The sequence below is a fragment of the Sphaerodactylus townsendi genome, linkage group LG05, assembly GCF_021028975.2.
Source record: "Sphaerodactylus townsendi isolate TG3544 linkage group LG05, MPM_Stown_v2.3, whole genome shotgun sequence".
Taxonomy (NCBI): Eukaryota; Metazoa; Chordata; class Lepidosauria; order Squamata; family Sphaerodactylidae; genus Sphaerodactylus; species Sphaerodactylus townsendi.
This window is the reverse complement of record NC_059429.1, coordinates 7,194,860-7,218,694: the sequence shown is the minus strand read 5'-3', so window position 1 is coordinate 7,218,694 and position 23,835 is coordinate 7,194,860. Positions and strand designations below refer to the sequence as shown.

The 23,835-nt window shown below is 48.3% G+C and overlaps 1 protein-coding gene across 1 annotated transcript; it reads left to right on the top strand.

The window, feature by feature from the left end:
* The first annotated feature begins 1,550 nt into the window (after nucleotides 1-1,550).
* On the top strand, nucleotides 1,551-23,252 carry CACTIN (cactin, spliceosome C complex subunit). Its single transcript, XM_048498359.1, has 10 exons — nucleotides 1,551-1,840; nucleotides 2,906-3,389; nucleotides 4,352-4,447; nucleotides 7,542-7,687; nucleotides 9,026-9,188; nucleotides 15,118-15,232; nucleotides 16,912-17,104; nucleotides 19,535-19,669; nucleotides 19,870-20,141; nucleotides 22,363-23,252. The coding sequence occupies exons 1-10, from the start codon at nucleotides 1,635-1,637 to the stop codon at nucleotides 22,851-22,853; spliced, it is 2,301 nt and encodes a 766-aa protein (XP_048354316.1). The 5' UTR covers nucleotides 1,551-1,634; the 3' UTR covers nucleotides 22,854-23,252.
* Nucleotides 23,253-23,835: the final 583 nt, after the last annotated feature.

Below are 23,835 nucleotides of genomic sequence, written 5' to 3'. Positions count from 1 at the left end.
GGGAAGGGTGGCATGCGTTTCAAGAAGTGTTTACTCTGACAATGATGTCAAAATGTATTATTTACTTTGGTAACTTCGTGAATAAATATTGCTCTGATGATTAATGGGCTGTTGAAATGCATGCCAGGTTTTGGACAACTTTATTAATATAGCATTACTTTCAGATGTGCCTCCTTTTTTTACTTTTCCATAATAAAATCCAAAGAGTCTTTGTATAAAAGGGAGGTTCAAATAAGATACTAAAACAAAATAAAACAAGACTTTCCAAACCTAATTAATAAGAACTTTGGGAGAACTAGCTTCCGACTAGCTTCCAAAATTATTAAAATAAAAGTCTCCGGATAGAAGACATCTAAAGGAGGTTCATATGAGATATCTAAAATAGAATAAAAATTTAAAAATAAGAACTTTGGTTCAAACTAGTTCCCAGAATTCTGCTTGATTAGGATTGCTAGTGCCCCTACACACTGCAAAGCACTCTCTCTATGCACCATGAAGCTCCAGATGTGTGATTCTGAAAGTGCAGCCTGTGGGCTTGAATGTCTTCATAGATTCAGCAGTGAATTTGGCAGGATTGTGTGTAAAAATCAGGAGGATCCATGCCTTCAATGTGTTGTTTGCAATGCGAAATCATCGTGGAAGCCTGGATCTGAGGTTTCTAGGATGCCGTGTCAGTTGAGCTGTTTGGTGGTGGATGAGAGGGGGATGGGGACCAGCTCTGGATCGGAAAATTACTGCAGATTTGAGGGATGGAGACTGGGAAAGGCAGGATTTGGAGAGGGGAGGGACTTCCAAAGCAGCAATTTTCTCAGGGGAAGTGATCTCTAGTGTCCGGGGATCAGCTGCAATTCCAGATCTTCAGCCCCTCCTAGAGGCTGGCAATAAGAAAATGATATGTAGAGAAAACTAGAGGACCCATGAAGATTTATGTTAGGAGGTTAAGAGCTCGTAGGAGGTTAAGAGCTCGTGTAATCTGGAGGAACCAGGTTTGATTCCCAGCTCTGCCGCCTGTCTGCCGCTTATCTGGGGAATTCAGATTAGCCTGTGCACTCCCACACACGCCAGCTGGGTGACCTTGGGCTAGTCACAGCTTCTCGGAACTCTCTCAGGCCCACCTACCTCACAGGGTGTTTGTTGTGAGGGGGGAAGGGCAAGGAGATTGTCAGCCCCTTTGAGTCTCCCAAAGGAGAGAAAGGCGGGGTATAAATCCAAACTCTTCTTCTTATTATTATTATTTATTTCATTGGGTTTTTATATACATACACATTATACACATACACACTGGCATACTTTTATAAATGTCTACCATATGCCTTCTCATGTTCTTCTTTTGGAGAAAGAAAACCCAGGATGTGCCCCCCCCCCCCCCCGTGTGTGTGTGTGAATTTGCATATGTCTTAGTGCTTTGATTGTGTGTTCCTGCATGGCAGGGGGTTGGACTGGATGGCCCTTGTGGCCTCTTCCAACTGACCATGAGAAAAGCCTCCCCCCTCCTGCAGGTGTCTAACGCACTACGTGGAGTACTAATATTTTCCTCTTCAGCCAGAGAGTCCCCCTTTCCAGTTTGCCTTTAACTGGTTTAGATTATGACTTTATACATTCATGTAAATCCGTGATCAGGCGCGACGTCAGCCATGCCTATTGCGCGACGCGAGGAAGAAAGGACCCCACTAGGAAGCAGGAAGTGGTGGGGAGGCGGCAGGCCTAGAGCAGTCATGGGGTCCCGGTCTGGGTCCAGGTCCAGGTCCAGATCTAGAGAGCGACGGCGGAGGAGGAGAAGGCGGTCTGGATCCAAGGAGGGTGAACGGCGACGGAGGAGAAGGAGAGAGTGGGAAGACAGGTGAGGAGATATGGCGGAGTGTGTCTTTCTTTGGGGTTGGAGAGAAGTGGGGTCATAGAAATGCTCTGGAATAGGAGGAGTCACCTAGATCCTCCTGTTTTTTCCCCCTACCTAGTTGTTCTGCTGTCAGTGAGACTTATGGGGAGATCAAACTCAAGAATTGGTTTCCCTCTACGGCACAGGTGTCAAACTCGCGGCCCTCCAGATGTTATGGACTACAGTTCCCACCATCCCCTGCCAGCATGATGCTGGCAGGGGATGATGGGAACTGTAGTCCATAACATCTGGAGGGCCGTGAGTTTGACACCTATGCTCTACGGATTGTTATTTGGGGAGAGGGACTTGCTCTCCAAATGTTTTTATGGTCCTTTATAGGGGAAGGTTTAGGTCCAGGGAAGTATTTTATAGGGGAAGCCTTGAGCCTCAGAATTTATATTCTGCACTGGACTGTTTTGTGACTTCAACCCCCCATACCTAATTTCCAAGATGGGGCTATTTTCTGGATTTTTTCCCCATTATAATGAAGGATAACTCTGAGCATATACAGAGTTGTTTTGTTGTTTTGGTTCTTGATTGTTGATGTTGACCTCAGTTGACTGTATTCAGAGTTATGTGGAGGTTCCAGCAATCGTGATCACTACCCCCAGATGTATCTCTTCTGTGATTTTTGTGTTCTTTCCTTTTAAAGTTGATGGTGCAGTGGTTAGAGTGGCTGCCACGGAAGCTGACACTGGGCTAGCCTGACCTACTACAAAGGATTGTTGTGGTAATAAAGTGGAGGAGAGGGATGTAAGTTGTTTTCAATCAACTAACTGAAGCAGATTAAGCCACCTGAGCTTGGGACCACAATGACCTCCTGTGGCAGAAAGTCCAAAAGTTGATTATGCCTGAAACTCATTGCCACAGGAAGTACTGAAGGCTATGTAACGCCTTTGTTTTATAGATTTGTTTTCATTGTACTTTTAAAAAGCGAAGTTTTTGGTTACCATTTCAGGTGCAATTATAAGTCACTTTGACAACTTTTTTGCACTGAACTGGGGTTTTAGCCATTTTTTTCCCTTTCAGTCCAGAGGAGGAGAGTCAGAAATGGAAAAAGAAGAAAGAAAAAAGTGGAGACCACCACCACAAGAAGCTCAAGAAACACTCTTCCCGGGACCGCTCCCCGAACTCGGATTCCTCTGTGGGAAACCCAAGACAGGGCAGTGAGAGACGGAGCAAGTGGAGCAGAAAGCGTTCTGATTCCGGGTCTTCGATGTCTTCTGTGTCAACACCCTCTCCCTCGCGCTCACAGAACTCCCCTGAAAAGCTGGGCCAGCAGCTGACCCTCCAGGAGCAGCTGAATCTGAAGGAAGAGAATAAGAAGCAGAGAGAGCTGATGAAGGCCCTAGAGACTCCTGAAGAAAAGAGGGCCAGGCGCCTGGCCAAGAAGGAGGCCAAGGAAAGGAAGAAGCGGGAGAAGATGGGTTGGGGGGAAGAGTATATGGGCTACACCAATACCGACAATCCCTTTGGTGACAACAATTTGCTGGGCGCTTTCATCTGGAGCAAGGTGAGTTCCAAGCCTGAGTTGGCACTCTGAGGCCCTCGCAAGGGATTTGCTAATGCCCTGTTTAGAAGGGGGTAGAGGATCTGATTTGAATAGACAGGGTCCCAAATTTAATCCCTGGCACCTCCAACCACAGGAGGTGGTGATGGCCACTGACCTGGATAGCTTTAAAAAGGGCTTGGACAGATTTCTGGAGGAGAAGTCGATGTATGGCCACCAATCTTGATCCTCCTTGATCTGAAATTGCAAATGCCTGAGCAGACCAGGTGCTCAGGAGCAGCAGCAGAAGGCCATTGCTTTCACCTCCTGCAGGTGAGCTCCCAAAGGCACCTGGTGGGCCACTGCGAGTAGCAGAGAGCTGGACTAGATGGATTCTGGTCTGATCCAGCAGGCTTGTTCTTGTGTTCTTCCTATGTTCTTATGAGGCCTTTAAAAAACTTTTTTTCAGACAAGCCCCTATTTAAAGACAAACCCCTCTCCCACATCAGCAGTGAGAGACAGGCTGGGGGTGGGGGAGAGAGAGAGAGTCTGTGGAGGGGAAGGGAAGGGCAGGGAGAATATCAGCTTTATAGTATTGGGACTACTGAGGGTTATGAGATCTGTGCCTTCAAGAGGGGCAGAGTTAAGAGAATCAGGAAACAGGCCCCTTGAGACTAGCTTACAGGGAGGATTGGGCTGCATCCTTGAGTGTAAACAGAGAAACGTGAGGAGATCACACTTTAGCCCCACTGTGCAGCTAAAAGGCCCGAGGTAAGTGTACCATGAGCATTATTAAAACATAATAATAAAATAACATTTTAAAAATCACTAGAACCCCCCCCCCTCTCTCTCTCTTTCTCCAAAGAACTTCGATAGGGGTGTATGACTGCTCCACTGCCAGTCCAGGCAGACCCAATTTTGTGTGTGTTGCAGCCGCCATAGGGATTTCCCAGCTCTTGACCGTGTGATTTTTCTGCTGCTTGTAGGCTCTGGAGAAGAAAGGGATCAGCCACCTGGAGGAGAAGGAATTGAAGGACAGGAACAAACGGATTCAGGAGGAGAATCGCCTGGAGCTGCAGAAGGTGGGAGTTGGGAAGAGTTGGAATAGAGGACTCTGTTGTCCACTGTGTGATGAGACACAGCGCTAGCCTCCTCCTTTGCTCGGGCCGCAGAGCCATTTGCATGCTGACAGCTTGGAATGCAGAAAAGTGGAGTGCCTTTCCCTCATGTCCAACTAGCCATGGCCAGTGCCTGCCCTCCAAGGTTAGGGAGAATGGCTTCTATGGTCAGCGCTGTAATGATCTTTGTGGGCCCCTTGGATTTACAGACAGGCCTGTTTACAATCCCTACAGCTGAGCTCAAAATTTAGCACTTACATCCCGAGCTGTGTGTTCTTCACGGTATTAGAACATAAACATTATTAGATTAGATGTTTAATTTATATACCGCCCTCCCCCGGAGGGCTCAGGGCGGTGCACAACATAATAAATAAACAAGAACATAATAATACAAGAGGATTAATAAAACAGTAGGACAAAGCGAATTAACAGAACCAATTACACTAGCCCCACAATGGGCCAACAATTCAACAAATACTTAACAATTCTATATCCGATAACAAGCTAATAATAGGTTAATGAGCCATAACCACATCAGCAGACAACAACATAATATTTTATAACAATAATAACAGAGCACAATAGCACATCATTCCATGACAACATAACAATAATACAATAGTAATGTATAAAATTTCAGCAGCAAATACTGCAGCAACCTAATCCACAATAAACACCATTTCATAGCAGATAAATCATAATCAACATCAACCAACATCTGGATTCAGCATCTGGATTCTGTAGATAAGAACTAACATCAGGCTGTGAATAAGACCTAACATCTGTAGATAAGACCTAACATCGAGACCGAACATCAAGCTGAGAGAGAATGACTTTGGACTAATTTCCAGCTTCCACTATTTGAACCCCAGCCTCGCGAGTCCTGGTCCAAAGTCTGACTGTGCATGTTACCCATCCCCTGAGTAAGACCAGTAAACTGCCCATTAATCAGGAGCATCAGTGGCATAGTGGCTAAGAGCAGGTGCACTCTGATCTGGAGGAACCAGGTTTAATTCCCAGCTCTGCCGCTTGAGTTGTGGAGGCTTATCTGGGGAATTCAGATTAGCCTGTGCACTCCCACGCATGCCATATGGGTGACCTTGGGCTAGTCACAGCTTTTTGGAGCTCTCTCTCAGCCCCACCTACCTCACAGGGTGTTTGTTGTGTGGGAGGAACCGGGTTTGATTTCCAGCTCTGCCGCTTGAGTTGTGGAGGCTTATCTGGGGAATTCAGATTAGCCTCTGTACTCCCTACGCCATGGCAGGTGAGCCTTGGGCTGTCACACAGCTTTAGAGATACCTACTTTCCTACCTACCTCACAGGGTGTTTGTTGTGGGGGGGGGAAGGGAAAGGAGATTGTAAGCCCCTTTGAGTCTTCTACAGGAGAGAAAAGAAGGATATAAATCCAAACTCTTCTTCTTCCTTCCTTCTTCTCAACTCCTTTTTCCCCTCAAAGTTACATTTTTTAAAAAGATCATTTTCCTCAAGCAGATCTCTCCCACACCTTATGGAATGGGTGGATAAACTAACAGAATATTCAGCAACGGCAAAGTTGACAACCTTGGTACGTAGCAAATCACCCACAGAGTGTGGAAGAAGGTGGAAGGGTTTCTTTTTTAAATTACATAAACCAGGGACTCAGATAACTGGGTAGGTAGACACAATAAGGGCTGTATGAATAAGAACAAAACATTGAACTAAGATTTTAGATTTCAGTGAGACTTGAAAATCTCGACTGGAATTTAAGATGTAATATCAGGTATCCCTCAGCAATCTAGCCCTGCTATATACCTGGAACAACTTGTTAATTACAATTGCAGATGGGTCATGACTAGAGCAAGGTGTAACTCCTTTCCGTCAGTACATCTTCAAGGTCGCTTCTGTAATATTCCACAAAATGAGTATTGCTGTCGATTTTGTCCTGATACAACTGATACACTTTCTCATATTCTGCTTCACTGTTCAAAATGCAACATCAGAACTGATTTGAGAACTGTATTACCAACAGGATTTATGCTCTTTTCTGATAAGATAAAAATGGCTAAGCTTCTAAATATATTACTCTGTGTTCTGCAAGTTGTGCAATAATGATCTTCTTATTGTATTGGGAATTCTTGACACACACCGGTTTTATGCCTAATAAAGGTTTTGGATTTGGATGTAATATCAGGCGGTAAAAGGTGTAAGGAAACTTCACATATCATATAAACATTAACAATGAATTTTAATTTTATGAAAATAAACATTTTAAAAATCCTTTTCCTGTAGGGAGCTCAGATCAGCTGACATGATTCTCTCTTCATCTCATTTTGCCCTCATAGTAACCCTGTGAGGTAGGCCAGAGTGTAAATACTGGCCCAAGTTTCCCTAGTGAGCTTCATGGAACAGTGTGGATTGAAGAAAAAGAGTTGGTTTTTATACCCCGCTTGTCTCTACTTTTAAGGAGTCTCAAAGTGGCTTGCAGTCACCTTTTCTTCCTCTTGTCAGGTGGGGCTGAGAGAGTTCTGAGAGAACTGCAACTAGCCCAAGGTCACCCAAGTAGGCCTCATGTGGAGGAGCAAGGAATCAAACCTAGTTCTCCAGATTAGAGTCCACTGCTCTTAACCACTACACTATGCTGGCTTTCAGGTCCAACACTCTTAATGGCTGCACCACCCGGACAGCAGTGGCGCAGGAGGTTAAGAGCTTGTGTATCTAATCTGGAGGAACCGGGTTTGATTCCCAGCTCTGCTGCCTGAGCTGTGGAGGCTTATCTGGGGAATTCAGGTTATCCTGTACACTCCCACACACGCCAGCTGGGTGACCTTGGGCTAGTCACAGCTTCTCGGAGCTATCTCAGCCCCACCTACCTCACAGGGTGTTTGTTGTGAGGGGGGAAGGGCAAGGAGATTGTCAGCCCCTTTGAGTCTCCTGCAGGAGAGAAAGGGGGGATATAAATCCAAACTCCTCCTCCTCTTCTTCTTCCTCTTCCTCTTCTTCTTCTTCTTCTGCAGAGATAGGCAAGCACCTGGGGACATAAAGCCACTCTGCACCTCTCTTTTTCCCCTCTCTTTGACAGGTGAAGCAGCTGCGCCTGGAACGTGAACGGGAGAAAGCAATGAGGGAGCAGGAACTGGAGATGCTGCAGCGGGAGAAGGAGGCGGAGCATTTCAAAACATGGGAGGAGCAAGAAGACAACTTCCACCTGCATCAGGCAAAGTTGCGGTAAGGCAGGGGCGGAGCCAAAACACGCTGTGACTAGTTAACAGCGCAAGGTCGTTCTGGTTCCAGGGCTTGAAAGGTGGGTGCTTGAAAAGGCGGGCTTAGCAAAAGGTTCCAAACAAGTTTCTAGTCCACAACACTACTGTTGCCATTCTCCTTGTTGCGCATACCTGCATATATTTTTTTTGGCTCTTAACATCTGGGCCCTTTCCATCTAAGGGGACTCCCTGTTCCCTCCCTCTTGGGGAGGATTTAAAATTAGGGTCTCTTGGACGCCTCTTATGTTCTACTGCTGTTTTTAAAGGTTTTAACTATATTTATACTTGTATCGAGATTTTATGCTGTACACCGCCCGGAGCCCCTCGGGGATGGGGCGGTATAAAAGTCTAAATAATAAATAAATATAAATAAATAAATAAGTTTCAGTCAGCAGTGTTAAAAACAGAGGGGGGAAAGATGAGACTCTTTGGTGGTTTTGCCCTGACCGTCTAGAGCAGTGGTGGCGAACCTTTGGCCAATTGGCCATGCTGGCAGGGGCTGATGGGAATTGTAGTCCATAGTCCATTACGAGGATGATTGAGGGACTGGAGCACCTTCCTTATGAGGAGAGGCTGCAGCGTTTGGGACTCTTTAGTTTGGAGAGGAGACGGCTGAGGGGGGATATGATTGAAGTCTATAAAATTATGCATGGGGTAGAAAATGTTGACAGAGAGACATTTTTCTCTCTTTCTCACAATACTAGAACCAGGGGGCATCCACTGAAAATGCTGGGGGGAAGAATTAGGACTAATAAAAGGAAACACTTCTTCACGCAACGTGTGATTGGTGTTTGGAATATGCTGCCACAGGAGGTGGTGATGGCCACTCACCTGGATAGCTTTAAAAGGGGCTTGGACAGATTTATGGAGGAGAAGTCGATTTATGGCTCCCAATCTTGATCCTCTTTGTTCTGAGATTGCAAAGGCCTTAACAGTCCAGGTGCTCGGGAGCAACAGCCGCAGAAGGCCATTGCTTTCACATCCTGCATGAGAGCTCCCAAAGGCACCTGGTGGGCCACTGCGAGTAGCAGAGAGCTGGACTAGATGGACTCTGGTCTGATCCAGCAGGCTAGTTCTTATGTTCTTATGTTCTTAACATCTGGAGTGCCAAAGGTTCGCCACCACGGGTCTAGAGGCAATCCCTGTGCGCTCCAGACAGTCAGTCTGTTGGTTTGAGGGGGCTGGACCGCCAGCTTTGCCAAGTCCAGACGGAAAATCCTTGCTAACGCAGAGAGGACCCTGTCTCTGTCATCTTCTCCTCTTCTTGGTAAACATGAATTCTTTTCTCTGTGTTTTTCGGCAGCTCCAAAATCCGGATCCGGGACGGCCGGGCTAAACCCATCGACCTCCTGGCTAAGTACATCAGTGCCGAGGATGACGATTTGGCGGTGGAGATGCACGAACCGTACACTTTCCTGAACGGCCTCACTGTCTCCGACATGGAAGACCTGTTGGAGGATATCCAGGTGAGCAGGCAGATCGGGCTGTTTCCTCTGCTGCTGAGACATCCCACTGGACCAGATGTACCCTGTTTCCCCGAATATAAGACATCCCCTGAAAATAAGACATAGTAGAGGTTTTGCTGAAGTGCGAAATATAAGGCATCCCCCGAAAGTAAGACGTAGCGAAGTTTTTGTTTGGAAGCATGCCCGACGAACAGAACACAGAAAAATAAGACATCACCTGAAAATAAGACATAGCGCATCTTTGGGAGCAAAAATTAATATAAGACACTGTCTTATTTTCGGGAAAACATGGTAGGTGCGGCATAATTTTGTCCAAGAGCACCCAGACAAACCTTTTTTTAAAAAAAACACAAAAAACTTTTTATTAGTTTTATTAGTATTATTAGTATTATCATCATTTAACTTATTCCTGTTATAGAACAAGCAAACCGAACAATCTATAAGAAAGATAAAAAGAAAAGAGCCCGAAACAAAATTGAAAAAAAAACCCTGTATATGTAACAGTCATTTCCACAAATATAATTCATGACAATATACAATTTCTTTGTTGAATATGGACTTCCCCATTGTGATGGTTGAATCTAAAGGGTAAAAAAAATCAAACAAGGTAAGTATCTTTATATTTATATAAAATTCTTCTAAAATTACACTTTTTTTTATTTTATTTTTTGAAGTTCATTCCATAATGTGTTTGTCTGGAGCACCCAGACAAACCTCTTCAGAAGCAAGGGCCGTGTCCTGCACCTTATCACTAGCTTCCGCTGTACTTCTCCTCAACATGGAGGTTCTATTGACAGATCATGGTGCAGTCAGTGTGAGCCGGTGTGGTGTATTATTATTTATTAATATTTTGATTGATTCCCTGCCCTTTACAATAGTCTCAGGGCAGATAAAACTACTCTGGGACTTCCGAATTCTGACTGACAAAGTTTTGGAACACAATACTCCTGACCTCACGATTGTGGAAAAAAAGAAAGTGTGGATAGTTTGATGTTGCAATTCCTGGTGACAGCAGAATTGATGAGAAGCAACTGGAAAAACTTACACGATACAAGGATTTAAGGATTGAACTACAAAGACTCTGGCACAAACCAGTAAAGGTGGTCCCAGTGGTGATCGGCACACTGGGGTGCAGTGCCTAAAGACCTTGGACGGCACTTAAAAACAATCGGCGCTGACAAAATCACCATATGTCAGCTGCAAAAGGCCACCCTACTCGGCTCTGCGCGCATTTATTCGTCGATACATCACACAGTCCTAGATGCTTGGGAAGTGTCCGACGTGTGATGTAATATGAAATCCAGCATATTGATCTTGTTTGCTGTGTATAACTGTTTTTGTATCAATATAATAATAATAATAATAATAATAATAATAATAATAATAATAATAATAATAATAATAATAAAAATTCCTGGTGACAGCAGAATTGATGAGAAGCAACTGGAAAAACTTACACGATGCGAGGATTTAAGGATTGAACTACAAAGACTCTGGGACAAACCAGTAAAGGTGGTCCCAGTGGTGATCGGTACTGGTGCAGTGCCTAAAGACCTTGACGCACTTAGTAAACAATCGGCGCTGACAACAAAATCACTCCTAGGTCAGGGCTGCAAAAGGCCAATTTTACCTCGCTCTGGCGCTGATTTATTCACGATACATCACACAGTCCTAGATGCTTGGGAAGTGTCCGACGTGTGATGTAATATGAAATCCAGCATATTGATCTTGTTTGCTGTGTATAACTGTTTTTGTATCAATATAATAATAATAATAATAAAAATAATAAAAATAATAATAATAAAAATTCCTGGTGACAGCAGAATTGATGAGAAGCAACTGGAAAAACTTACACGATGCGAGGATTTAAGGATTGAACTACAAAGACTCTGGGACAAACCAGTAAAGGTGGTCCCAGTGGTGATCGGCACACTGGGGTGCAGTGCCTAAAGACCTTGGACGGCACTTAAAAACAATCGGCGCTGACAAAATCACCCTAGGTCAGCTGCAAAAGGCCACCCTACTGCGCCTCATGCGCAAGATTTATCATTTATACATCACACAGTCCTAGATGGCTTGAAGTGTCCGGAATGGTGATGTAATATGAAATCCAGCATATTGATCTTGTTTGCTGTGTATAACTGTTTTTGTATCAATATAATAATAATAATAATAATAATAATAATAATAATAATAATAATAATAATAATAATAATAATAATAATAATTTGCATTTATACCCTGCTTTTTCTCTATCTTGAAGGAGTCTCAAAGTGGCTTACAATTGCCTTCCCCTCCACACAACAGACACCTTGCGAAGTGAGGCTGAGAGAGTCCTAAAACAACTGTGAAAGCCCAAAGTCATTCAGCAGGCTTCATCTGTAGGAGTGGGGGAGCAAATCCAGTCCACCAGTTAAGAGCACACCGCTCATGTGGAGGAGTGGGGAATCAAACCTGCTTCTCCAGATTAGACTCCACCACTCTTAACCACTACACCTCATTGGTGCATGATAAAATCCCATTTAGTACCGACTTGAGGCCATCCTGTAGCTTTCCAGATAAATAGGGACACCCTTATCAAAGCTTGTCAGCATGGCCAATTGGCCATGCTGGTAGGGGCTGATGGGAATTGTAGTTCCTGAACATCTGGAGAGCCGCAGGTTCCCTACCCCTGCACTATACAAACCATCTTAAAACCATAGAGCAGTGGTGGCGAACCTTTTTGAGACCGAGTGCCCAAATTGCAATCCAAACCCCACTTATTTATCACAAAGTGCCAATTTAACCTGAATGCTGAGGTTAAAGTTTAGAAAAAATCAGTTGGCTCCCTCTTCCTCCACCCCACCTGCTCGAGCAGGGGCCAACCTGCTCTAGCCTCCAGCAAGTCCCGCTCTGTACCTCTCTAGCATCTCTGTCTCCTCTGCACCCCCACCCCCCCAGCAGCAGCCACCCAGAGCACAGGCACCAGGCCTGCCAGCCGAGTCCTCCCTGCTCACTGCGGTGCACGCACGTCGTGCTCAGTGGCTCAGGCCAGCCTAGATGTGTGTGTGTGGGGGGGGTGGGGGTGTGATTTTCCGCCCCCCACAAGACGAACTCTGTGTGTGCGTGCCCTCTGAGTGCCACTTCTGGCACCCGTGCTATAGGTTCACCATCACTGCCATAGAACATTCCAAATTCTGAAACTTTCACCCCAACCTTCCCCAAAGGTTTGATGGAGTGCACAGGTCACCTGGAGGCCACCCCACATTCCAGGAGGGGGAATCAGCCGAACGCCCAGGGAAAGAGGCTGGTCTTTGCCAGGCACTGAAACTCCAGAAGAGTGGGCACCTGGCGGGCCTTTAGTGGGAGTGGTTAGGCGATTGTAAGCTGCTTCAGGACTCCTTAAAGGGAGAGAAAAGCGGGGTATAAAAACAACTCTTCTTCAGCCATGACGTGTTTGTGGGTGTGGCTTTGGACCCCACCCTGCTTCCTGAAGTCTTTTGGACTGTTCCCACAAACTTATATCCCATCCTTGGAGTTCACTCCTACTATATTGACCACCCTGGTGATCTGCTGTTGTTGATGTCTGTCACCTGATTTTATGGAGTTAACCTGCTAAAGCATGTGTGAACCAGATCGATACGGACCAGTATGAACCAGATCATAAGAACATAAGAACAAGCCAGCTGGATCAGACCAGAGTCCATCTAGTCCAGCTCTCTGCTACTCGCAGTGGCCCACCAGGTGCCTTTGGGAGCTCACCTGCAGGAGGTGAAAGCAATGGCCTTCTGTGGCTGTTGCTCCTGAGCACCTGGTCTGCTAAGGCATTTACAATCTCAGATCAAGGAGGATCAAGATTGGTAGCCATAAATCGACTTCTCCTCCATACATCTGTCCAAGCCCCTTTTACAGCTATCCAGGTTAGTGGCCATCACCACCTCCTGTGGCAGCATATTCCAAACACCAATCACACGTTGCGTGAAGAAGTGTTTCCTTTTATCAGTCCTAATTCTCCCCCCCAGCATTTTCAGTGGATGCCCCCTGGTTCTAGTATTGACAGGAGAAAGAGAGAGAAAAATTCTCTGTGTCTATTACATTTTCTACCCCATGCATAATTTTTATAGACTTCAATCATATCCCCCCTCAGACGCTCTCCTCTCCAAACTAAAAGAGTCCCAAAGCGGCTGCAGCCTCTCCTCATAAGGAAGGTGCTTCAGTCCCCTCAATCATCTCAAGGTTGCCCTTCTCTGCACTTTTTTTCTATCTCCTCAATATCCTTTTTGAGATGCGGCGACCAGAACTGGACACAGTACTCCAAGTGCGGTCGCACCACTGCTTTATATAAGGGCATGACAATCTGTGCAGTTTTATTCTCAATTCCTTTCCTAATGATCCCCAGCATAGAGTTTGCCTTTTTCACAGCTGCCATGCATTGAGTTGACATTCCCATGGAACTATCAACTAAGAGGCCCAAATCCCTTTCCTGGTCTGTGACTGATAGCACTGACCCTTGTAGCTTGTATGTGAAGTTTGGATTTTTTGCCCTTATGTGCATCACTTTGCATTTTGCTATATTGAACTGCATTTGCCATTTCTTAGCCCGCTCACCTAATTTATCAAGGTCCGCTTGGAGCTCTTCGCAATCCTTTGCGGTTCTCAACACCCTACATCAATCGAACCATTGTGAACCAGATAGATACGGAGCCAGGTCCAACACCAATAATGACGGTGCCCGTCCCTTGTGCACCTGGAGATAGAAATCATCAACGTGTGCCACGAAGGCTGTCTCGGTCCCTGATCTGAGCCCAAAGCCAGACTGGAAAGGGTTAAGGGCCGGTTCTCACCCAGTCGTTTCTGGAGCTGCTCTGCTGCAACGTGTTCAGTCTTAATATAGTTGTGTTGCATGTGCCCCTACTGCCTGAAATGTGTTGCTGTGGGTCACAGGGTCTTCTCAAGAGTGGCACCAAAACTAACATTCGCTCCCTCCGGAGATTACTTAGCTCCCTCTAAAATGGCCTTTTTGCAACAGAAGGCATTTGGGCTTGTAGCTGTCAGTCTCCTGCCTAATCTGTCACATTTTGTCTCTCATCCTTCTTCCAATCAGCTTGAGAGTTTTCCTTCTCCATTTTAACCTTCACATTAGCCCTGCAGAGTAAATTGGGCAGTGAGAAAGCAACTGATCCCAATCCCTGGGTGAGCTCCGTGCCTGAATGAGATTTCGAACCCCTTGATCTTGGCCCGAATTCTAACCAGCAGCCCCATCTGCTCTTTATGTCTGATTCGGCCATGATCCCAAGCTCATTGAAGATCACACTGACTTCTCTTCCTTTGTACAGGAAGTAGCAGTGGCGTAGGAGGTTAAGAGCTCGTGTATCTAATCTGGAGGAACCGGGTTTGATTCCCAGCTCTGCTGCCTGAGCTGTGGAGGCTTATCTGGGGAATTCAGATTAGCCTGTGCACTCCCACACACGCCAGCTGGGTGACCTTGGGCTAGTCACAGCTTCTCGGAGCTCTCTCAGCCCCACCTACCTCACAGGGTGTTTGTTGTGAGGGGGGAAGGGTAAGGAGATTGTCAGCCCCTTTGAGTCTCCTGCAGGAGAGAAAGGGGGGATATAAATCCAAACTCCTCCTCCTCCTCCTCCTCCTCCTCCTCCTCTTCTCCTCCTTCTTCTTCTTCTTCTGAGTTTTGTAAATTATTTTTTTCTATAGGTTGCTTGTTGATTCGGCTGATTTTGACCCCTTGTTTTTAGAGTGTTTGTGTGTGGTTTGTGTGGTTTGAAAAGAAAGAAAACTGTGCGTAAGGCACACTAGGGAGTTTTAGTTTTAGTGAAAGCTGGGATACAAGTTTTGTATACGAAATGTGGATTCGTGGCCATAAAAACTGCCTTTTTCCTGAAGGACAGTCCAAGGATACCTCATCCCCAGATGACCTGTTTCCCCCTGTTTTCAGGTTTACATGGAACTAGAACAAGGAAAGAACGTGGATTTTTGGAGAGACATGACTGTCATTACGGAAGACGAGATCGCCAAGCTCCGGAATCTGGAGGCTTCCGGAAAAGGGCCGGGTAGGCGGTTTGTGGGGTTGCCTGTGAGCTAAGAGAAATCGGGCTTTGTGGATTCCGAGTGTGCCCCATTTCTATATTGCTGCATTTGGAGCCCCACATCAATAAACGACGTCTTCTAAGAATCTCACCTTTCGGCTTTTCTAAGAAATGCCTGCATCTAGGCCAGGGGTCCCGGTCTCTTTGAGTCTGCAGGTGCCTTTGGCATTCTGAAACAGGGTGGTGGGTGCAATGGTGAAACACCAGGGAGCGAGGTTCTACATAGGGGCAAAAAATCCAAACTTCACATACACGCTACAGGGGTCAGTGCTATCAGTCACAGACCAGGAAAGGGATTTAGGCGTCTTAGTTGATAGTTCCATGGGAATGTCAACTCAATGCATGGCTGCTGTAAAAAAGGCAAACTCTATGCTGGGGATCATTAGGAAAGGAATTGATAATAAAACTGCAAAGATTGTCATGCCCTTATATAAAGCAGTGGTGCGACCGCACTTGGAGTACTGTGTCCAGTTCTGGTCGCCGCATCTCAAAAAGGATATTGAGGAGATGGGAAAAGTGCAGAGAAGGGCAACAAGGATGATTGAGGGACTGGAGCACCTTCCCTATGAGGAGAGGCTGCAGCGTTTGGGACTCTTTAGTTTGGAGAGGAGGCGGCTGAGGGGGGATATGATTGAAGTCTATAAAATTATGCATGGGAGGGTAGAAATAATACTCTACAGAGAGAAATTTTTCTCTCTTTCTCACAATCCTAGAACCAGGGGGCATCCATTGAAAATGCTGGGGGGGAAGAATTAGGACTAATAAAAGGAAACACTTCTTCATGCGAACGTGTGATTGGTGTTTGGAATATGCTGCCACAGGAGGTGGTGATGGCCACTAACCTGGATAGCTTTAAAAGGGGCTTGGGCAGATTTATGGAGGAGAAGTCGATCTATGGCTACCAATCTTGATCCTCTTTGATCTGAGATTGCAAATGCCTTAACAGTCCAGGTGCTCGGGAGCAACAGCCACAGAAGGCCATTGCTTTCACCTCCTGCATGTGAGCTCCCCAAGGCACCTGGTGGGCCACTGCAAGTAGCAGAGAGCTGGACTAGATGGACTCTGGTCTGATCCAGCTGGCTTGTTCTTATGTTCTTAAGAGAAATCGGGCTTTGTGGATTCCGAGTGTGCCCCATTTCTATATTGCTGCATTTGGAGCCCCGTATCAATAGACGATGTCTTCTAAGAATCTCACCTTTTGGCTTTTCTAAAAAATACCTGCAAATAGGCCAGGGGTCCCGGTCTCTTTGAATCTGCGGGTGCCTTTGGCATTCTGAAACAGGGTGGTGGACGCAGTGGTGAAAACACCAGAGAGCGAGGTTCTACATAACACCAATGGTAACTCTTCAGTGTTATAGAAGTTTTGCTTAACAGGGCGCCTTTTAAAACGAACATTCAATCATCAAATAAGTACCTCCTTGTCCCTCCCCTCTGCAGGCTAGGCTAGTCCAGTGGCTTGATTCTATCTGCCAGTGGCAAAAGCTGACATTGTGTATTCCTGGTTCTGCCCTGTCGCTGAAGGCCCGAGCTCGCGCTGCAGACCTAGTTTGGGCTTAGTGGTGGCTGGTTCCGGACTGGCTTGTGGGGTGAGGCTGTTCTGATTTATAACCACCTGGCCTTCCCTCTTGGTGTGTGTCACACAGGCAAGCGCCGGGAAGGGGTGAACGCTTCGGTCAGTTTGGACGTGCAGTCAGTTTTCAAGGGGAAGACCTACAACCAGCTGCAAGTGATCTACCAAGGGATCGAGGGCAAGATACGTGCCGGGGGCCCCAACCTTGATATCGGCTATTGGGAGAGCCTTCTGCAGCAGCTGAAGGCTTATATGGCTCGGGCTAGGTGAGTAGACTACTCCAGAAGGGGCTCTTTGGGTAATCGAAGAGGGGAATCCTTCCTTGAAATTGAAGAAGAAGAGTTTGGATTTATATCCCCCCTTTCTCTCCTATAGGAGACTCAAAGGGGCTTACAATCTCCTTGCCCTTCCCCCCTCACAACAAACACCCTGTGAGGTGGGTGGGGCTGTGAGAGCTCCGGAAAGCTGTGACTAGCCCAAGGTCACCCGGCTGGCATGTGTGGGAGTGCACAGGCTAATCTGAATTCCCTAGATAAGCCTCCACAACTCAGGCAGCAGAGCTGGGAATCAAACCCAGTTCCTCCAGATCAGAGTGCACCTGCTCTTAGCCACTACGCCACTGCCGCAGCCTTTGAGCAGGCCTTTGTCGCCCAAGAGAGGGGTAGCGGTCGACTTCGTGCCCAAGAGATCTTGCTTAGGAGCAGCAGTGGCGAAGGAGGTTAAGAGCTCGTGTATCTAATCTGGAGGAACCGGATTTGATTCCCAGCTCTGCCGCCTGAGCTGTGGAGGCTTATCTGGGGAATTCAGATCAGCCTGTACACTCCCACACACACCAGCTGGGCGACCTTGGGCTAGTCACAGCTCCTCGGAGCTCTCTCAGCCCCACCCACCTCACAGGGTGTTTGTTGTGAGGGGGGAAGGGCAAGGAGATTGTAAGCCCCTTTGAGTCTCCTGCAGGAGAGAAAAGGGGGATATAAATCCAAACTCCTCCTCCTCCTCCTCCTTCTTCTTCTTCTTCTTCTTCGGAGCTACTGGTTCAAAGCTAGATCATGCATTTCCAAACTGTGAGCCTTCCAAAATGCTTGGATATGGAGTGGTGAGATCATGCAGAGATCATACAGAGGGCCCGCACTGTGCGGTGCCCGGGTTGGAACACATTTGAGTCGAGGAGCATGTGAAGAGATCGACAAGATTTTCAGGGAATCAGCTTTCAAGACTCAAAGCTCTGGCTGTCATTATTGTATCTGACGAAGGGAACGTTGACTCTGGAAAAGTTATGCCCCTGAAGCCTTCTTGGTCTCCAAGGTGGCACTGGATCCGAATCTCGGTCTTGCAGACCAACATGGCTGCCCTCTGATCATAGACCCATGGTGGCGAACCTTTGGCACTCCAGATGTTATGGACTACAATTCCCATCAGCCCCTGCCAGCATGGCCAACATCTGGAGAGCCACAGGTTGCAGACCCCTGGTCTGGGACCATCATATCTACGGAACCAGAGCACCCCTTATTGCCCACGGGGGTCCTCTGACAAAAACCTAATAGTCCCTGGCCCCAATTGGCCATGCTGGCAGGGGCTGATGGGAATTGTAGTCCATAACATCTGGAGTGCCAAAGGTTCGCCACCACTGGCATAGACTGACAGTGCTCCAGTCGCAAGCTGCAAGGATTTCTAGCCGCGAGGCTTCCTGGATCCACAATGGCAAGGCCACACAGAGTTTCAGCAGACAGCCTCCTCCACAAGACACTTTTGTTCCGGACTGCGTTGCCACCGAGACATAGAATGCCGGTTTCCCAGCTCTGCGCTGCGAACGCTCCCGAACGCTCCTGTCAGCCTGCGGAAGAGGCTGCCTGCTGCATCCCTGCCCGAATGTACTACATCCTGTGCCAGAGTGCAAGCAACTTGACCACGTCTCTGCCTTGAAACTGTGTGGTGGCTTCTGATGCCGTCCATCCTCCCCCACGGACAGCCACTGTGATGCTGGAATCCACCCCCAGACAGCATCACTTTCAATGGTGTTTGAACTAGGGAGCCCAGATTCTCCTTTTAAATCCACCTTAAAGAGAGAATCTGGGCTCCCCAGTTAAAACAACATTGAAAGCGATGCTGTTTGGGGGTGGATTCTCCCCCACCCTGAAACAGCATCACTTTTAATGTTTAAACTGGGGACCTCAGATTCTCCCTTTAAGTCCATGCCGAAGGGGGTGGATTTAAAAGGAGAATCTGGGGAAATTTTGGTCTTGCCCCCCCCCCCATCTTGTCTGTCTTCCTCTGCCCCAGGCGCATGGGCTTCACCTCATGCGTTAGGGCCTAAGACATTTTGACAATTTGGCAACGGCACAGACTGCTTCTGGGTTTGCTTCCTTCCCGTTAGGAGGAGGCTCCCCGAACAGAGACTCATGCAGAGACAGAGCATAGACTTCTCTGAGATTGATGGCGCCCTAAAAACTAAGACCAAGCGGTTTAATTGGGAGGTGGGCAAAAAGCGGGGGGTTGCAAGCCTGGCTGCCTAACGTAAGCGCTGGCCCCCAGAGGCTGTGAGCTGTTTTAGCGGCAGTGGGCCACAGCAGACCACGTGGCGAGGCCTGGCCAAGCTTGGCTGCAGGACCATGGCCGCGGTGGCGGCTCCCTCCCCTGGCTTGCAAAGAGCCTGCTCCGCTGCAAGCGCACCCTTCTTTCTCTCCTGTGCACGATAGGTTGAGGGAGCGGCACCAGGACGTCCTACGCCAGAAGCTGTACAAGCTGAAACAGGAGCAAGGAGTGGAGAGCGAGCCCCTCTTCCCCATCGTCAAAAAGGAGCCGTCCTCTCCCGGCGCTGGTGGCAGCAGCAGGTAGGGAGCACGGGGTAGCAGTCAGCATCCAAGCCAACTCGGCCACCGAGCTCGTTCAGTAACCCCCCCTGCTCTGTTTTGGCCCGGCCTACAATGTCTGCTGCCGTAGGCTCAGGGGAGGCAGGGTGGGGGGGAAACCACAACGATTCAGGGGGTCCTTCGCAGGCCCTGACGTCCCCCTCCCCTCCGTTTCCGTGCAGGCTGGAGGTTGAGGAGAGCACTTCGCCGCAAGCTGGGCCGTCCACTGCCGAGGCCGGGGGCGAGACGGAGGGCGAGGCCAAAGCGGAGGGGGAAGGGGAGGCGGTCCTGATGGAGGAGGACCTCATCCAGCAGAGCTTGGACGACTACGACGCCGGCAAGTACAGCCCCCGGCTGCTCACCTCCCACGAGTTGCCCTTCGACGCCCACGTGGTGGAGGCCGACGAGGACCAGCAGCGTCTCCTGCTGTCCCGGCAACAGCTGCAGGTCACAGGTAGGGGATGCTCCAATCAGGGGAGGGCTGCTGTCTTATTTTATTTATTATTTTATTTCTCTCTCTCTCTCTCTCTCTCTCTCTTTCTCTATCTATCTATCTATCTCTATCTCTCTCTCTCTATCTCTCTCCCTATCTCTCTCTCTCTCTCTCTTTTATCTCTCTCTCTTTTCTCTCTCTCTCTCTCTCTCTCTCTCTCTCTCTCTCTCTCTATCTATCTATCTATCTATCTATCTATCTATCTATCTATCTATCTATCTATCTATCTATCTATCTATCTATCTATCTATCTATACTTTTATACCGTCCCATCCCCGAGGGGCTCCGGGCGGTGTACAACATAAAATCTCAATACAAATATAAATATAATTAAAAACCTTTTAAAAAAACAGCAGTAAAAATAACAAGAGCCGTCCGACAAACCCTAATTTTAAATCCTCCCCAGGAGGGAGGGAGCGGCGAGTCCCATTTGGTGGAAGAAGCCTAGATATTAAGAGCTAAAAGTGGGGGGGCACCTTCAGCGGCTGGTCCCTCCAAAGGCCTGGCGGAACAACTCCGTCTTACAGGCCCTGCGGAACTCGCCAAGGTCCCGCAGGGCCCGGACAGCTGGAGGAAGAGCGTTCTACCAGGCCGGGGCCAGAGCCGTAAAGGCCCTGGCCCGTGTGGAGGCCAGCTGCATCATTGAGGGGCCGGGGACCACCAATAGATTGGCCTCAACCGAGCGGAGAGGCTATGTAGGGACATATAGTCACAGCTTCTCGGAGCTCTCTCAGCCCCACCCACCTCACAGGGTGTTTGTTGTGAGGGGGGAAGGGCAAGGAGATTGTAAACCCCTTTGGGTCTCCTGCAGGAGAGAAGGGGGGGATATAAATCCAAACTCCTCCTCCTCCTCCTCCTCCTCCTCTTCTTCTTCTTCAATTTTGATTATGTGGTTTTGTTTTCTGAGTCCACAGTAGGGGAAGGGGGGCTTATAAATCAAATAAGATCAATAAAGCTTCCCGGGCTGGTACCAAACCTGCTTTTCAGTCACCTTAGTAGAAACAGACAAAATTCCTCCCTTATCTCCTTTTTGGATGTCCCAAGTTCACCAGGCAGCTCTCTAAAGCTAGCGGTCTTGCCTGGCTCTCATTGCATTTGCCAGTCAGGGAGAAGCAGGTGCCGTACAGACCCTGCAGAGAAATACAGCGGACAAGGTAAGACCTGGGTGCAAATGATGCCTTCTGAAACCTACATCATCAAGGCAGCTGATGAATGAGGCCCGTCATGTATATATTTCAAAGCAGTGCAACGGTGTCACGTTTAAGAGTCTTGAACAGGGGTCAGGGGGAAAAAGGCAAACTCTATGCTGGGGATCATTAGGAAAGGAATTGAGAATAAAACTGCAAAGATTGTCATGCCCTTATATAAAGCAGTGGTGCGACCGCACTTGGAGTACTGTGTCCAGTTCTGGTCGCCGCATCTCAAAAAGGATATTGAGGAGATGGAAAAAGTGCAGAGAAGGGCAACAAGGATGACTGAGGGACTGGAGCACCTTCCCTATGAGGAGAGGCTGCAGCGTTTGGGACTCTTTAGTTTGGAGAGGAGGCGTCTGAGAGGGGATATGATTGAAGTCTATAAAATTATGCATGGGGTAGAAAATGTTGACAGAGAGAAATTTTTCTCTCTTTCTCACAATACTAGAACCAGGGGGCATCCATTGAAAATGCTGAGGGGAAGAATTAGGACTAATAAAAGGAAACACTTCTTCATGCAACGTGTGATTGGTGTTTGGAATATGCTGCCACAGGGGGTGGTGATGGCCACTAACCTGGATAGCTTTAAAAAGGGCTTGGACAGATTTATGGAGGAGAAGTCGATCTATGGCTACCAATCTTGATCCTCCTTGATCTCAGATTGCAAATGCCTTAGCAGACCAGGTGCTCAGGAGCAGCAGCAGCAGAAGGCCATTGCTTTCACATCCTGCACGTGAGCTCCCAAAGGCACCTGGTGGGCCACTGCGAGTAGCAGAGTGCTGGACTAGATGGGCTCTGGTCTGATCCAACAAGCTAGTTCTTATGTTCTTATGTTCTTAACTCTTCTTCTTGCATGTCCACCACAACCACAAGGGCTAGAAACGTAGGTTTTTAAAAACAGGTAGAAGCCAGGATATTTTGGAAGCCAAACTCTGCAGGGCCCGCTGTCTGAGTCAGTGCCTCTGACATGCTTCTTCTCTCCCTTCCAGGCGATGCCAGCGAGAGCGCAGAGGACATCTTCTTCCGCCGTGCCAAGGAGGGGATGGGGGCGGACGAGGCACAGTTCAGCGTGGAGATGCCCCTGACAGGGAAGGCCTACCTGTGGGCCGACAAGTACCGGCCCCGCAAGCCCCGCTTCTTCAATCGCGTCCACACGGGCTTCGAGTGGAACAAGTACAACCAGACCCACTACGACTTCGACAATCCGCCCCCCAAGATCGTCCAGGGCTACAAGTTCAACATCTTCTACCCCGACCTGATTGACAAGCGCTCCACGCCGGAGTACTTCCTGGAGGCCTGTCCCGACAACAAGGACTTTGCCACCCTGCGTTTTCACGCCGGCCCGCCCTACGAGGACATCGCGTTCAAGATCGTCAACCGGGAGTGGGAGTATTCCCACCGCCACGGCTTCCGCTGCCAGTTCGCCAACGGCATCTTTCAGCTGTGGTTCCATTTTAAGCGCTACCGATACCGGCGGTGAAGGGGGTCCAACCGGCGGTGAAGGGGTCCAAGCGTTCCTTCCAGAGGGAAACGCCGAGTTTGCAAGGCAGTGCTGTTATCAGGGGTGCGTAGAATCGGACCAAACCAGGGCCACTTGAAATGATGGGGTGATGCAGAATGGAGACTGGGGCGCATTTGTTTTGCTATGGGGGCAGCTCAGCCTCTGTGGGAATGCCATTCTTCTCTCTGGCACTAGAGGGTGGTCTTCCCTCACCTGGATTCTCATATGGAGCTGTTCTTCGATCCTTTCTCTTTGCCACACCAGATCTCGATTTCTTTTGAATTGTTTGTAAGGTTCCTTGAAGCTCTATTGGTCGGGTGGACTTTTTTTTCCCACAAGAAGTCATCCAGTTGAAATAAAAGTGCTTTATTGATGCTGTTTGGTTTCCCTGTTGCTGTTGTTGGAGAGGGCTGGTCTTGCTAAAATCACGGGTTAAGACTGTCAGACCGCTGGGTCGGATCAGAGGTCCATCAAGTCCAGCATCCTGAGTCTGACAGGATGACATAAATGACATAAATTGGTCGGGCTGGGCCCAGGGTGGAGTGGGGGTGCCTACCTCAGATGGCCCCAGATTGGCACGGGGGGGGGGGGTTGCCTGGACTGCCGAGGCTGTGGCAGGTGGGGTGTCTGCCTTGAGGGGGAGTATCAGGCCTGCCAGCCAGCTGAAGCAATTCCCCCTCGCTTCCAGTTGGCGATTAGGAGCGAGGAGTGGGGTTGCCTCATGCGCAAGCCCTCACAAGAGGCTGGATCTGGTCCCTGGGCTGCATGTTTAATAACACTGGTTTAGAGACTTCTGTGTGTTGCCCCTGAGCAAAAATACACCACTTTTGAGTGGCTGGAGGATAGTTGTGTGCCAGTGGGGGGGGGGTGGGGGGGGGGGGGGGCGTGGAGTGTGGGGGGGGGGGGGGGGGCCTCCGCGGGGGGGGCCCCGGGGTGGGGGGGGGGGGGGGTGGGGGGGTGG

What these genes read in the sequence shown, in the direction of transcription:
- CACTIN (XM_048498359.1), top strand. Translation starts at nt 1,635, where the DNA reads ATGCCTATTGCGCGACGCGAGGAAGAAAGGACCCCACTAGGAAGCAGG. An exon ending in ATCGCCTGGAGCTGCAGAAG is followed by an intron (nt 4,448 to 7,541) that starts GTGGGAGTTGGG and finishes TCTCTTTGACAG; the next exon opens with GTGAAGCAGCTGCGCCTGGA. An exon ending in GCAACAGCTGCAGGTCACAG is followed by an intron (nt 20,142 to 22,362) that starts GTAGGGGATGCT and finishes TCTCCCTTCCAG; the next exon opens with GCGATGCCAGCGAGAGCGCA.